At 52.0% G+C, this 12,968-nt stretch overlaps 1 protein-coding gene across 1 annotated transcript in view; it reads right to left on the reverse strand.

The window, feature by feature from the left end:
- Positions 1-11,863, reverse strand: part of LOC117379921 (latent-transforming growth factor beta-binding protein 1) — a 37,465-nt gene extending 25,602 nt beyond the window's left edge. Inside the window, exons 1-5 of the mRNA XM_055226276.1 lie at positions 11,573-11,863; positions 4,607-4,867; positions 2,792-2,868; positions 1,802-1,945; positions 1,419-1,521 (exon numbers count right to left, since the gene is read on the reverse strand). Coding sequence (XP_055082251.1) covers positions 1,419-1,521; positions 1,802-1,945; positions 2,792-2,868; positions 4,607-4,867; positions 11,573-11,852 — 865 coding nt within the window. The 5' untranslated portion in view covers positions 11,853-11,863. The remainder of the gene's footprint in view (positions 1-1,418; positions 1,522-1,801; positions 1,946-2,791; positions 2,869-4,606; positions 4,868-11,572) is intronic.
- Positions 11,864-12,968: the final 1,105 nt, after the last annotated feature.

Raw genomic sequence — 12,968 nt, forward strand, 5'->3', positions numbered from 1 at the left:
GCCCAAACCTAAACCCTGACTTTACCCTGTGTGAGCTCAGTACAGTCACTGTTGAGCTCATAGGAGGAGGTACGTCATGGGCCTGGCTTCTGTCCCATGAGAGACACGTCCCCGTGAGTGTGTATGTGAGTGTGTGCAGAGTTTAACCCCACAGAGTGACACACACACACACAGAGCTGTGGGAGACGCTCGGCACGTCTCACACGCCTGAGGTAAACAACAGAAGCAGAAGCAACAAGAAAACAGCAGAGCCACGAGCAGCAGAGCGATAAATAAAATGAACAGCACATGTGTAACTGCACAGCGGTGATGTCATACTCCCAGATGGAGGGCGGGGCTTGTCCCCGTGGATACAGGCTGTTTTCTTCAGACATCCAGAACACACTTTCACACACCCCATAGATGGAGTTTAAATGGACATATCTACAAACAGGAAGTGCTCACGGACTTCAGCTCCAGCTCTGGCTCCAGTTCACTTTACATCACAGAACTATGGCTCCTCAGAAGTAAAGGATTATGAGGACGAGGACAGAGAGGAGACAGAGCAGGGACAGGGCAGAGACAGAGCAGGGACAGAGCAGGGACAGGGCAGAGACAGAGAGGAGAGAGAGCAGAGACAGAGCAGAGACAGAGCAGAGTGAGGAATCAGTGGGGAAGTGTCTTGCCCGAGGACACAGCAGTACCAATGTTGTCTCAGTGTTGTCTCGGTGTTGTTTCAGTGTTGTTTTACTGTTGTTTTCGGATTGTTCCTGTATTGTTTCGGTGTTGTTTTAGTGTTGTTTCAATGTTGTTTTAGTGTTGTTTCAGTGTCTTTTTAGTGTTGTTTCAATGTTGTTTTAGTGTTGTTTCAGTGTCTTTTTAGTGTTGTTTCAGTGTTGTTTTACTGTTGTTTCGGTGTTCTTCCTGTATTGTTCCTGCATTGTTTGGTGTTGTTTTAGTATTGTTTCAGTGTTGTTTCCGTGTTGTTTCAGTGTTGTTTTACTGTTGTTTCGGTGTTGTTTCAGTGTTGTTCCTGTATTGTTTCCGTGTTGTTTTGGGGTTGTTTCAGTGTTGTTTTACTGTTGTTTCAGTGTTGTTTCCGTGTTGTTTCGGTGTTGTTTCCATGTTGTTTTGGGGTTGTTTCTGTGTTGTTTCCGTGTTGTTTTACTGTTGTTTCAGTGTTGTTTCTGTGTTGTTTTGGGGTTGTTTCAGTTTTGTTTCAGTGTTGTTTCCGTGTTGTTTCAGTGTTGTTTCCGTGTTGTTACGGTGTTTTTTGGTGTTGTTCCTGTATTGTTTCGGTGTTGTTTCAGTGTTGCTTCAGTGTTGTTCCTGTATTGTTTCCGTGTTGTTTCGGTGTTGTTTCAGTGTTATTTCCGTGTTGTTTCCCTGTTGTTTCAGTGTTATTTCCGTGTTGTTTCCCTGTTGTTTCAGTGTTTTACCTGTGCGGTTTGGGCAGAGCTCACAGTCGTTGATGCCCCAGGCTTTTCCCACGCCCCTGCAGCATGTTTCTCTGCTCCTGAGCCCGGGGAGAGGAGAACTGCACTACAGACACACAGAGAAGGTTAAATTACACCAGGGCAGACATCTGACACAATCTGACACACACAGGGAGGGCATCTGACACACGGGGAGGGCATCTGACACAATCTGACACACACAGGGAGGGCATCTGACACACGGGGAGGGCATCTGACACAATCTGACACACACAGGGAGGGCATCTGACACACGGGGAGGGCATCTGACACAATCTGACACACAGGGAGGGCATCTGACACACGGGGAGGGCACCTGACACACATAGGGAGGGCATCTGGCTCACCTGGCCCTGTTGCACCTCTCTGAAGCAGTACTTGAAGCCTGATTGGTGCGTGTAAGTCCCGCCTCCTGTGACGGTCTGAGCCTGGACGCCCCTGGACACTGGGGCCGGAAACCCCGCCGACCCCGAGGTGACCCCAGAGCGCACCTGTGATAGAGGAAACCCCGATGACCCCGAGGTGACCCCAGAGCGCTGACCCCGAGGTGACCCCAGAGCGCACCTGTGACACCTGTGACAGTGTCCGAATGTCTCTCCCTCCGTAGCCCCTCAAACACAGCCCCAGTTTTTCATGTGTATTTATTTCAGCGATATATATCACACTTCAAACTGTGTTGTCATGACAGGTCTGCACAGGGGTCATTCAGGGGTCATTCAGGGGTCATGCAGAGGTCATTTCACTGTGGTACAAAGTGTTGTTTCTGATCATGGCCATAGTTTGGACACTCCAGCCTCATTCACACAGGGACTCGCCACACTCATGTGACTCAGGTCATGTGACTCAGGTCATGTGACTCAGGTCATGTGACTCAGGTCATGTGACTCAGGTCATGTGACTCAGGGTCTGGGGGAAAAAAGTTTAAACTGATAAAAGTTGATTTGTGTGATAAATAAAGCTCAGATTGGACTGGACTATGTCTTTAAGGACTCATAATAATAATCGACACGTTTATGTGAAGCTGGAGCTCACGTAAACAGACCGGAGTGTTTGATTTTTATGTCAGATGTGGAAATACTCGCTCTTTAAACAGCTCGAGCTAACGTGGCTAACGTGTGTTTTGTTCATATTCAGGGTCACAGAGTTAAATCAGTGCTTCTGTCTGTTTATCTCTGTAACACCACTGATAACGGTGTGATCCCTAAACAGCGCCCCCTGTGGGGAATAGTGTGGCATTCGAAGCCCCGGCGTGCAGACAGTTACTCCGCCTGAGAGATCTGACCTCTGACCTCCAGCTCGGTTTGGGTCAAATGATGAAACAAAACAAAACGTTTCACCTTCAGGACCTGATGCACTTTGACACTGGCCTCTGGGGGGTGCTGCACTCGCACCTTCACCATGGGAGGACTGGGAGCTGCACAGAGGAAGAGTTAGTGTGGGAGGGCATCTGACACAGAGAGACGCACAGGGAGGGCATCTGACACAGAGAGACGCACAGGGAGGGCATCTGACACAGAGAGAGACACAGGGAGGGCATCTGACACAGAGAGACGCACAGGGAGGGCATCTGACACAGAGAGAGACACAGGGAGGGCATCTGACACAGAGAGACGCACAGGGAGGGCATCTGACACAGAGAGACGCACAGGGAGGGCATCTGACACAGAGAGACGCACAGGGAGGGCATCTGACACAGAGAGACACACAGGGAGGGCATCTGACACAGAGAGACACACAGGGAGGGCATCTGACACACAGGGAGGGCATCTGACACAGAGGGAGGGCATCTGACACAGAGAGACGCACAGGGAGGGCATCTGACACAGAGAGACACAGGGAGGGCATCTGACACAGAGAGACACACAGGGAGGGCATCTGACACAGAGAGACGCACAGGGAGGGCATCTGACACAGAGAGAGACACAGGGAGGGCATCTGACACAGAGAGACGCACAGGGAGGGCATCTGACACAGAGAGACACACAGGGAGGGCATCTGACACAGAGAGACGCACAGGGAGGGCATCTGACACACAGGGAGGGCATCTGACACAGAGAGAGACACAGGGAGGGCATCTGACACAGAGAGACACACAGGGAGGGCATCTGACACAGAGAGACACACAGGGAGGGCATCTGACACAGAGAGAGACACAGGGAGGGCATCTGACACAGAGAGACACACAGGGAGGGCATCTGACACAGAGAGACGCACAGGGAGGGCATCTGACACAGAGAGAGACACAGGGAGGGCATCTGACACAGAGAGACGCACAGGGAGGGCATCTGACACAGAGAGAGACACAGGGAGGGCATCTGACACAGAGAGACGCACAGGGAGGGCATCTGACACAGAGAGACGCACAGGGAGGGCATCTGACACAGAGAGACGCACAGGGAGGGCATCTGACACAGAGAGACACACAGGGAGGGCATCTGACACAGAGAGACACACAGGGAGGGCATCTGACACACAGGGAGGGCATCTGACACAGAGGGAGGGCATCTGACACAGAGAGACGCACAGGGAGGGCATCTGACACAGAGAGACACAGGGAGGGCATCTGACACAGAGAGACACACAGGGAGGGCATCTGACACAGAGAGACGCACAGGGAGGGCATCTGACACAGAGAGAGACACAGGGAGGGCATCTGACACAGAGAGACGCACAGGGAGGGCATCTGACACAGAGAGACACACAGGGAGGGCATCTGACACAGAGAGACGCACAGGGAGGGCATCTGACACACAGGGAGGGCATCTGACACAGAGAGAGACACAGGGAGGGCATCTGACACAGAGAGACACACAGGGAGGGCATCTGACACAGAGAGACACACAGGGAGGGCATCTGACACAGAGAGAGACACAGGGAGGGCATCTGACACAGAGAGACACACAGGGAGGGCATCTGACACAGAGAGACGCACAGGGAGGGCATCTGACACAGAGAGAGACACAGGGAGGGCATCTGACACAGAGAGACGCACAGGGAGGGCATCTGACACAGAGAGACACACAGGGAGGGCATCTGACACAGAGAGACGCACAGGGAGGGCATCTGACACAGAGAGACACACAGGGAGGGCATCTGACACAGAGAGACGCACAGGGAGGGCATCTGACTCACAGGGAGGGCATCTGACTCACCCCCGGCGCTCTGAGTTTCCTGGTTGGGTCCGAGGGGCAGGACAAACTCGGAGTGCGTGAGCTCCTGATTGGCGGAGAGCGGAGACGGCGGCGGGCTGTGATCGGAGGAGAGGGCGTGGTGGGCGTGGCTGGCGGAGGACGCGTTGGAGGACGTCGGGGACACTGGGATCTGGCAGAACTTTCCGGTGAAGTTGGGAGGACACAGACAGCGGTCCTTCTGCAGACACAGCCCTCCGTTCTTACACAGCAGCGGACACAGGACTGGACACGAAACAGCAGCGGTCAACTTTAGAACGACCACACACTCTAACTGGAGGCACTGCTCCGTCTGACGCTCTGCCCTGACGCTTTTGTACCGTGCACCTGCTCGTGTCCAAGGAGAATGTTCCGCAGTGTGGCATTAATCTACCGTGGATTCATTCAGGTGTTTGTGTCTATGGAGATATATTTATTCCACACTGATCCTGTGCACTTGAGCTGGTCTTCCTGCGTCTTTAATGCCAGACTGTGGAACATTCAAAGACGCAGAGACGCAGAGACACAGAGACACCGAGACGCAGAGACGCAGAGACGCAGAGACGCAGAGACCCTTCTGCCCTGGAGCAAATTGACAGAAACAGGACTGTGAATCTGCTCCACCCACAGGACAGAGAGGACAGTGAGGACAGAGAGGACAGAGAGGACAGAGAGGACAGAGGGGACAGAGGGGACAGAGAGGACAGAGGGGACAGTGAGGACAGAGAGGACAGAGGGGACAGAGAGAGACAGAGGGGACAGACAGGACAGAGAGGACAGAGGGGACAGTGAGGACAGAGGGGACAGAGGGGACAGAGAGGACAGAGGGGACAGAGGGGACAGTGAGGACAGAGGGGACAGAGAGGACAGAGGGGACAGAGGGGACAGAGAGGACAGAGGGGACAGAGGGGACAGTGAGGACAGAGGGGACAGAGGGGACAGAGAGGACAGAGGGGACAGAGAGGACAGTGAGGACAGAAGGGACAGAGAGGACAGAGGGGACAGAGAGGACAGAGGGGACAGAGAGGACAGAGGGGACAGAGAGGACAGAAGGGACAGAGAGGACAGAGAGGACAGAGGGGACAGAGAGGACAGAGAGGACAGAGGGGACAGAGAGCACAGAGAGGACAGAGGGGACAGAGAGGACAGTGAGGACAGAAGGGACAGAGAGGACAGAGGGGACAGAGAGGACAGAGGGGACAGAGAGGACAGAGGGGACAGAGAGGACAGTGAGGACAGAAGGGACAGAGAGGACAGAGGGGACAGAGAGGACAGAGGGGACAGAGAGGACAGAGGGGACAGAGAGGACAGAAGGGACAGAGAGGACAGAGAGGACAGAGGGGACAGAGAGGACAGAGAGGACAGAGAGGACAGAGGGGACAGAGAGCACAGAGAGGACAGAGGGGACAGAGAGGACAGAGGGGACAGAGGGGACAGAGAGGACAGAGAGCACAGAGAGGACAGAGGGGACAGAGGGGACAGAGAGGACAGATGGGACAGAAGGGACAGAGGGGACAGAGAGGACAGAGGGGACAGAGAGGACAGAGGGGACAGAGGGGACAGATAGGACAGAGAGGACAGAGAGGACAGGAGGGTGGACAGTCCTGAGTCCGCTATGTCCACACTGAAGACATCACGGACGAGAAGGATGAGGACAAGAGGAGGAGAGATAAAAGAGCGAGGACGAGGGAGAGGATGAGAGGAGGAGAAATAGAGGAGAGAGGAAAAGAGGGAGAGGACGATAGAGGAGGAGAGGGAAACAGAGGATGTGAGGAGCAGAGAGGAGGAGAGAGACAGAGGACAAGAGGGAGAGGAGGAGAGAGGAAGAGAGAAAGAGAAATACAGGAGAGAGGACAAGATGGAGAAGACGAGAGGGTGAGGATGAGAGGAGAAGAGAGTAAAAAAAGAGAAAGAGAGAGGGCACAAGGGGTGGGGTGTGCTGCAGGTGAGAGGGGGATCTGTTTGACCTTTCACCTCTGCAGCATTAGCGTTAGCATTAGCCTCCTGTGCCCTCCGGCTCAGGGTCACTGGGGTTTGTAGTTTTCAGTGAAAGTGTCAGATCACAATCTCACGCAAACATTTCCTACTTCCTGTCTGACAGGAAGTGCCCATTGTTCCCACGGTTGCACAGATCCGGCGCCCTCCTCAGGCTGAACGTGAGACTGGCACTGCCCTGGCACTCACCCAACACACTCACCCAACGCACTCACCCAACGCACTCACCCAACGCACTCACCCAACGCACTCACCCAACACACTCACCCAACGCACTCACCCAACGCACTCACCCAACGCACTCACCCAACGCACTCACCCAACGCACTCACCCAACGCACTCACCCAGAGCACTCACCCAACGCACTCACCCAACGCACTCACCCAACGCACTCACCCAGAGCACTCACCCAACGCACTCACCCAACACACTCACCCAGAGCACTCACCCAACGCACTCACCCAACACACTCACCCAGAGCACTCACCCAACACACTCACCCAACACACTCACCCAGAGCACTCACCCAACACACTCACCCAACACACTCACCCAACACACTCACCCAACACACTCACCCAACACACTCACCCAGATCACAACTCAAATGACTCCCAGTGTGCTGAAATGTCCCGCAGTGGGGCTTTAACCCTGTTCTAATGCACTGAAACATGTATTAATATGTTTTAGTCCCCACTCTCTTTGCTCTCTGTGCTAAGCCCCTCCCCCTTCAGAGCACTATCACAACACAATCAGCTGCGTCGCACTGATGACACTACTGCACATCACACCAGGTTTGTCACGTCATAGTGCACAGTTTGTGTCATGTTTTTGTGTATTTATGGAGAGTTGTCGTGCGGAGCGTGGGTGATGTAGGCTTGTGGGCGGAGCCTCGTACAGACTCGTACTGCTAAGGTTCAAATAGGGCCCAGGAGAGATCACTAGATTACTCAAACATGGATGAAACCTCTGCAGACGTGTTTGTGAAGAGGAACAGCGTTAGAACATGAGAGAGACAGAAGTGATACCTCCCCTTTAAACATGAAACCCCCTCCCCTTTAAACATGAAACCCCCTCCCCTTTAAACATGAAACCCCCTCCCCTTTAAACACGAAACCCCCTCCCCTTTAAACATGAAACCCCCTCCCCTTTAAACACGAAACCCCCTCCCCTTTAAACACGAAACCCCCTCCCCTTTAAACATGAAACCCCCTCCCCTTTAAACATGAAACCCCCTCCCCTTTAAACATGAAACCCCCTCCCCTTTAAACATGAAACCCCCTCCCCTTTAAACATTAAAACCCCTCCCCTTTAAACATGAAACCCCCTCCCCTTTAAACATTAAAACCCCTCCCCTTTAAACGCGAAACCCCCTCCCCTTTAAACATGAAACCCCTCCCCTTGTAATATACCTCCCCTTTAAACATGAAACCCCCTCCCCTTTAAACATGAAACCCCCTCCCCTTTAAACACGAAACCCCCTCCCCTTTAAACATGAAACCCCCTCCCCTTTAAACATGAAACCCCCTCCCCTTTAAACATGAAACCCCCTCCCCTTTAAACATTAAAACCCCTCCCCTTTAAACACGAAACCCCCTCCCCTTGTAATATACCTCCCCTTTAAACATGAAACCCCCTCCCCTTTAAACATTAAAACCCCTCCCCTTTAAACACGAAACCCCCTCCCCTTTAAACATGAAACCCCTCCCCTTGTAATATACCTCCCCTTTAAACATGAAACCCCTCCCCTTTAAACATGAAACCCCTCCCCTTGTAATATACCTCCCCTTTAAACATGAAACCCCCTCCCCTTTAAACATGAAACCCCTCCCCTTTAAACGTGAAAGTGTAAGGTTCAGTGAGACTCAGGACAGTAACAAGAGGAATGTACAGTCTGTAAAACGAAACAGCTCTGACCCAGATGTGCCTCAAACAGATGGACTAGATCAAGACCTACATGTAAACAGAGAGAGGAGGAGGAGAGGAGGAGATCAAGACCTACATGTAAACAGAGAGAGGAGGAGGAGGAGAGAGGAGGAGATCAAGACCTACATGTAAACACAGAGAGAGGAGGAGGAGAGGAGGAGGAGATCAAGACCTACATGTAAACAGAGAGAGGAGGAGGAGGAGAGAGGAGGAGATCAAGACCTACATGTAAACACAGAGAGAGGAGGAGGAGAGGAGGAGAGGAGGAGATCAAGACCTACATGTAAACAGAGAGAGAGGAGGAGGAGAGAGGAGGAGATCAAGACCTACATGTAAACAGAGAGAGAGGAGGAGGAGAGGAGGAGATCAAGACCTACATGTAAACAGAGAGAGGAGGAGGAGAGGAGGAGATCAAGACCTACATGTAAACAGAGAGAGAGGAGGAGAGGAGGAGAGGAGGAGATCAAGACCTACATGTAAACAGAGAGAGAGAGGAGGAGAGGAGGAGGAGATCAAGACCTACATGTAAACAGAGAGAGAGGAGGAGGAGAGGAGGAGATCAAGACCTACATGTAAACAGAGAGAGGAGGAGGAGAGGAGGAGGAGAGGAGGAGATCAAGACCTACATGTAAACAGAGAGAGAGAGGAGGAGGAGAGGAGGAGGAGATCAAGACCTACATGTAAACAGAAAGAGAGGAGGAGGAGGAGAGGAGGAGATCAAGACCTACATGTAAACAGAGAGAGAGGAGGAGGAGAGTAGGAGAGGAGGAGATCAAGACCTACATGTAAACAGAGAGAGAGGAGGAGGAGAGGAGGAGATCAAGACCTACATGTAAACAGAGAGAGAGGAGGAGGAGGAGGAGGAGAGAGGAGGAGGAGATCAAGACCTACATGTAAACACAGAGAGAGGAGGAGGAGGAGAGGAGAGGAGGAGATCAAGACCTACATGTAAACAGAGAGAGAGGAGGAGAGGAGGAGAGGAGGAGATCAAGACCTACATGTAAACAGAGAGAGAGGAGGAGGAGAGGAGGAGGAGAGAGAGAGGAGGAGAGAGATAAAGGAGAGGAGGAGAGCGGGAGAGAGGAGGTGAGAGTAAAAAAGAGAGAGCGCAAGGAGTGGGCAGAAAGAAAGGATGAGAGAGAGAGAAAATGGAGAGAGAGGAGAGGTGGAGAAAGAGAAAGAAGAGTCAATGGAGGAAGAGAGAAAGAAGAGAGAGATGTAGGAGGAGGGAGAGAGAATGAATGATTAATTTATTTTGGAGCGAGGGAGAGGAGAGGGAGGAGAAAAAGAAAAGAGGGAAAAAGAGAGAGAGGGGGGGGGGAGTGAGAGAGAGGAGTTGTTGCAAAATGATATGATCTTATCTGATAAATCGATCCTTCAAACTGGATTAAAAACAGATCCTAAAACTGGACCAGACCTGAGGCACAGAGAGAACACACAAACTCCACACAGACACAGAGAGAACACACAAACTCCACACAGACACAGAGAGAACACACAAACTCCACACAGACACAGAGAGAACACACAAACTCCACACAGACACAGAGAGAACACACAAACTCCACACAGACACAGACAGAACACGCAAACAGACACAGAAAGAACACACAAACTCCACACAGACACAGAGAGAACACACAAACTCCACACAGACACAGAGAGAACACGCAAACAGACACAGAGAGAACACGCAAACAGACACAGAGAGAACACGCAAACAGACACAGAGAGAACACGCAAACAGACACAGAGAGAACACACAAACTCCACACAGACAGAGAGCACACGCAAACTCCACACAGACACAGAGAGAACACACAAACTCCACACAGACACAGAGAGAACACACAAACAGGCACAGAGAGAACACGCAAACTCCACACAGACACAGAGAGAACACACAAACAGACACAGAGAGAACACACAAACTCCACACAGACACAGAGAGAACACGCAAACTCCACACAGACACAGAGAGAACACGCAAACAGACACAGAGAGAACACACAAACTCCACACAGACACAGAGAGAACACACAAACTCCACACAGACAGAGAGAACACGCAAACTCCACACAGACAGAGAGAACACGCAAACTCCACACAGACACAGAGAGAACACGCAAACTCCAGACTGAGTCTGGTTTACTACGGCGGTGTGTGTCCTGGAGCAGGACACTGAGCCTCTTGTGTGAGTGATTGGGACATTCACACTGTCAGTCTGCCCCGGGGCAGCTGTGGCTGACACATTTGACCATCTCCCAGTGTGAATGAACAGGACATAAAAGCTACACTATGTGACATTTCTGGTGGAGGATCAGGCCTGTTTGTCTCCATAGTGATGTAATCAGTTCATCTGTTATTACTAAAAGATTCCTTTAAAAACACTGAGCGGGCCCGCCTCTCCACAGATCTGACCTGTAGCTTGGCCTGGTGCTCGTCTCCATGGAGACCAGAAATGTTCCACGGTGCAGCTTTAAAGGGCCCGTGTGACTCTACTCTCTGATGTGCTCCACCGTCTCCACACACAGACCTGGAGTTGTGTTTGTTTCATTCTCACATGTTTAACAAACTCTGTTCCACCTTGTGATGTCATCATGTGGTGATACAGGAAGTGCTCCACTGTGTTTTTAAACTCCACCTTCACTAGAATCATTTGGATAATTTCAGACCTGGAATTGTTCATCTTTACTAAACAAAATGTAAAATGTAGTGGTTCACTTGAAAACCCCCACTTGATGACATCACAAGGTGGAACAGAGTGTTTTGAGCTTTGTAGATGTAACAGACGAATAATAAAGTGACTCAAACATGTGAAACAAAACACAACTCCAGGTCTGTTTTTGAGGAGGAGGTACTCACACACTCTGAAGGGGGCGCTCTGTGACGGTGCAGTACTCACACACTCTGAAGGGGGCGCTCTGTGTGTGACGGTGCAGTACTCACACACTCTGAAGGGGGCGCTCTGTGACGGTGCAGTACTCACACACTCTGAAGGGGGCGCTCTGTGACGGTGCAGTACTCACACACTCTGAAGGGGGCGCTGTCCTGTCCCGTCCCGTCGCTGCTGTAGACGGTGGTGACGTCTCCTCTGTCGCACACGTTCACGCAGCGGCCCTGAGCGCACCGCACTTTACACACGCTCGGAGTGAACGTCACCTGGATCCTCTCCTTCTTCTCCCCCGCTCCTCCTCCTCTCTCGTCTCTCTCTCCGTTTCCTCGTCTCTCCGTCGCGCTCTGTCCATCTCCTTGTTGGAAAGAGGAGAGCGCACAGAGGAACAGAGTTAGCAAGACGCGGCGCTGCATCGTTCACTCTCCTGGACAAAACTCATGAGCAGGGGGTTTAAAAGAAGAGAGAAAGAGAGAGAGAGAGGGGAGGAGGAGGAGGAGGAGGAGGAGGAGGAGGGGGGGGAGGGAAGAGGAGGAGGGAGAGGAACAGACAGAGAGAGAGGAACAGGGGAAGTGTGTAACTGTAACAGGACTCAACAGTAGAGAGAACGAGAGAGGGAAGAGGAGGAGGGGGAAAGGAAAGAGAGAGCGAGAAAAGGAAGAGGAGGAGGAGGAAGGGGGGGGAAGAGAGAGGGAGAAAAAGAAGAGGAGGAGGAGGAGAGGAGCAGAGAGAGAGAGGAACACTGGAAGTGTGCAACTGTAACAGGATTGAGTGGCAGAGAGAAAGAGAGAGGGAAGAGGAAGAGGAAGAGGAGGAAGGGGAAAGGAAAGAGAGGAACAGAAAGAGAGAAAGAAAAGGAAGAGGAGGAGGAGGAGGAGGAGGAGAGAGGGAAGAGGAGGGAGAGGAACAGACAATGTGTGGAACAGGGGAAGTTTGCAACTGTAACAGGACTCAACAGAGAGAGAAAGAGAGGGGGAGAGGAGAGAGAGAGGAGGACTAGAAGAGAGAGAGGAGAGGAGGAGGAAAAGAGAGAGAGAGGAGAAGAGGATGAGAAGAGAGAGAGGAGAGGAGAGGAGGAGGAGAGAGAGGAGAGGAGGAGGAGGAGAAGAGAGAGGAGAAGAGGACGCGAAGAGAGAGAGAGGAGAGGAGGAGGAAAAGAGAGCGAGAGAGAGAGGAGGACGAGAAGAGAGAGAGGAGAGGAGGAGGAAAAGAGAGGAGAAGAGGACGAGAAGAGAGAGAGGAGAGGAGAAGGAGAAGAGAGAGAGGACAAGAAAAGAGAGAGAGGAGAGGAGGATGAGAAAGGGTAGAGAGAGGAGGGAAAGTGTGTAACAGGACTCAATAGGAGAAAGAGAGAGAGAGAGGTGTAACAGGGAGAATGGGAGAGAGAGGGAAGAAAGGAAGAGGAGAGAGAGAGAGAGAGAACACTGAGGACTGGACTCCATAGGTGAGAGAGGAGAAAGAGGAGAAGCCAGAAAAAAAGAGTAAGAGGAGAAAGAGAGAGGGGAAGAAACAGGGCATTCTGGACTGAACGA

The sequence above is a fragment of the Periophthalmus magnuspinnatus genome, chromosome 13 (assembly GCF_009829125.3).
Source record: "Periophthalmus magnuspinnatus isolate fPerMag1 chromosome 13, fPerMag1.2.pri, whole genome shotgun sequence".
Taxonomy (NCBI): domain Eukaryota; kingdom Metazoa; phylum Chordata; class Actinopteri; order Gobiiformes; family Gobiidae; genus Periophthalmus; species Periophthalmus magnuspinnatus.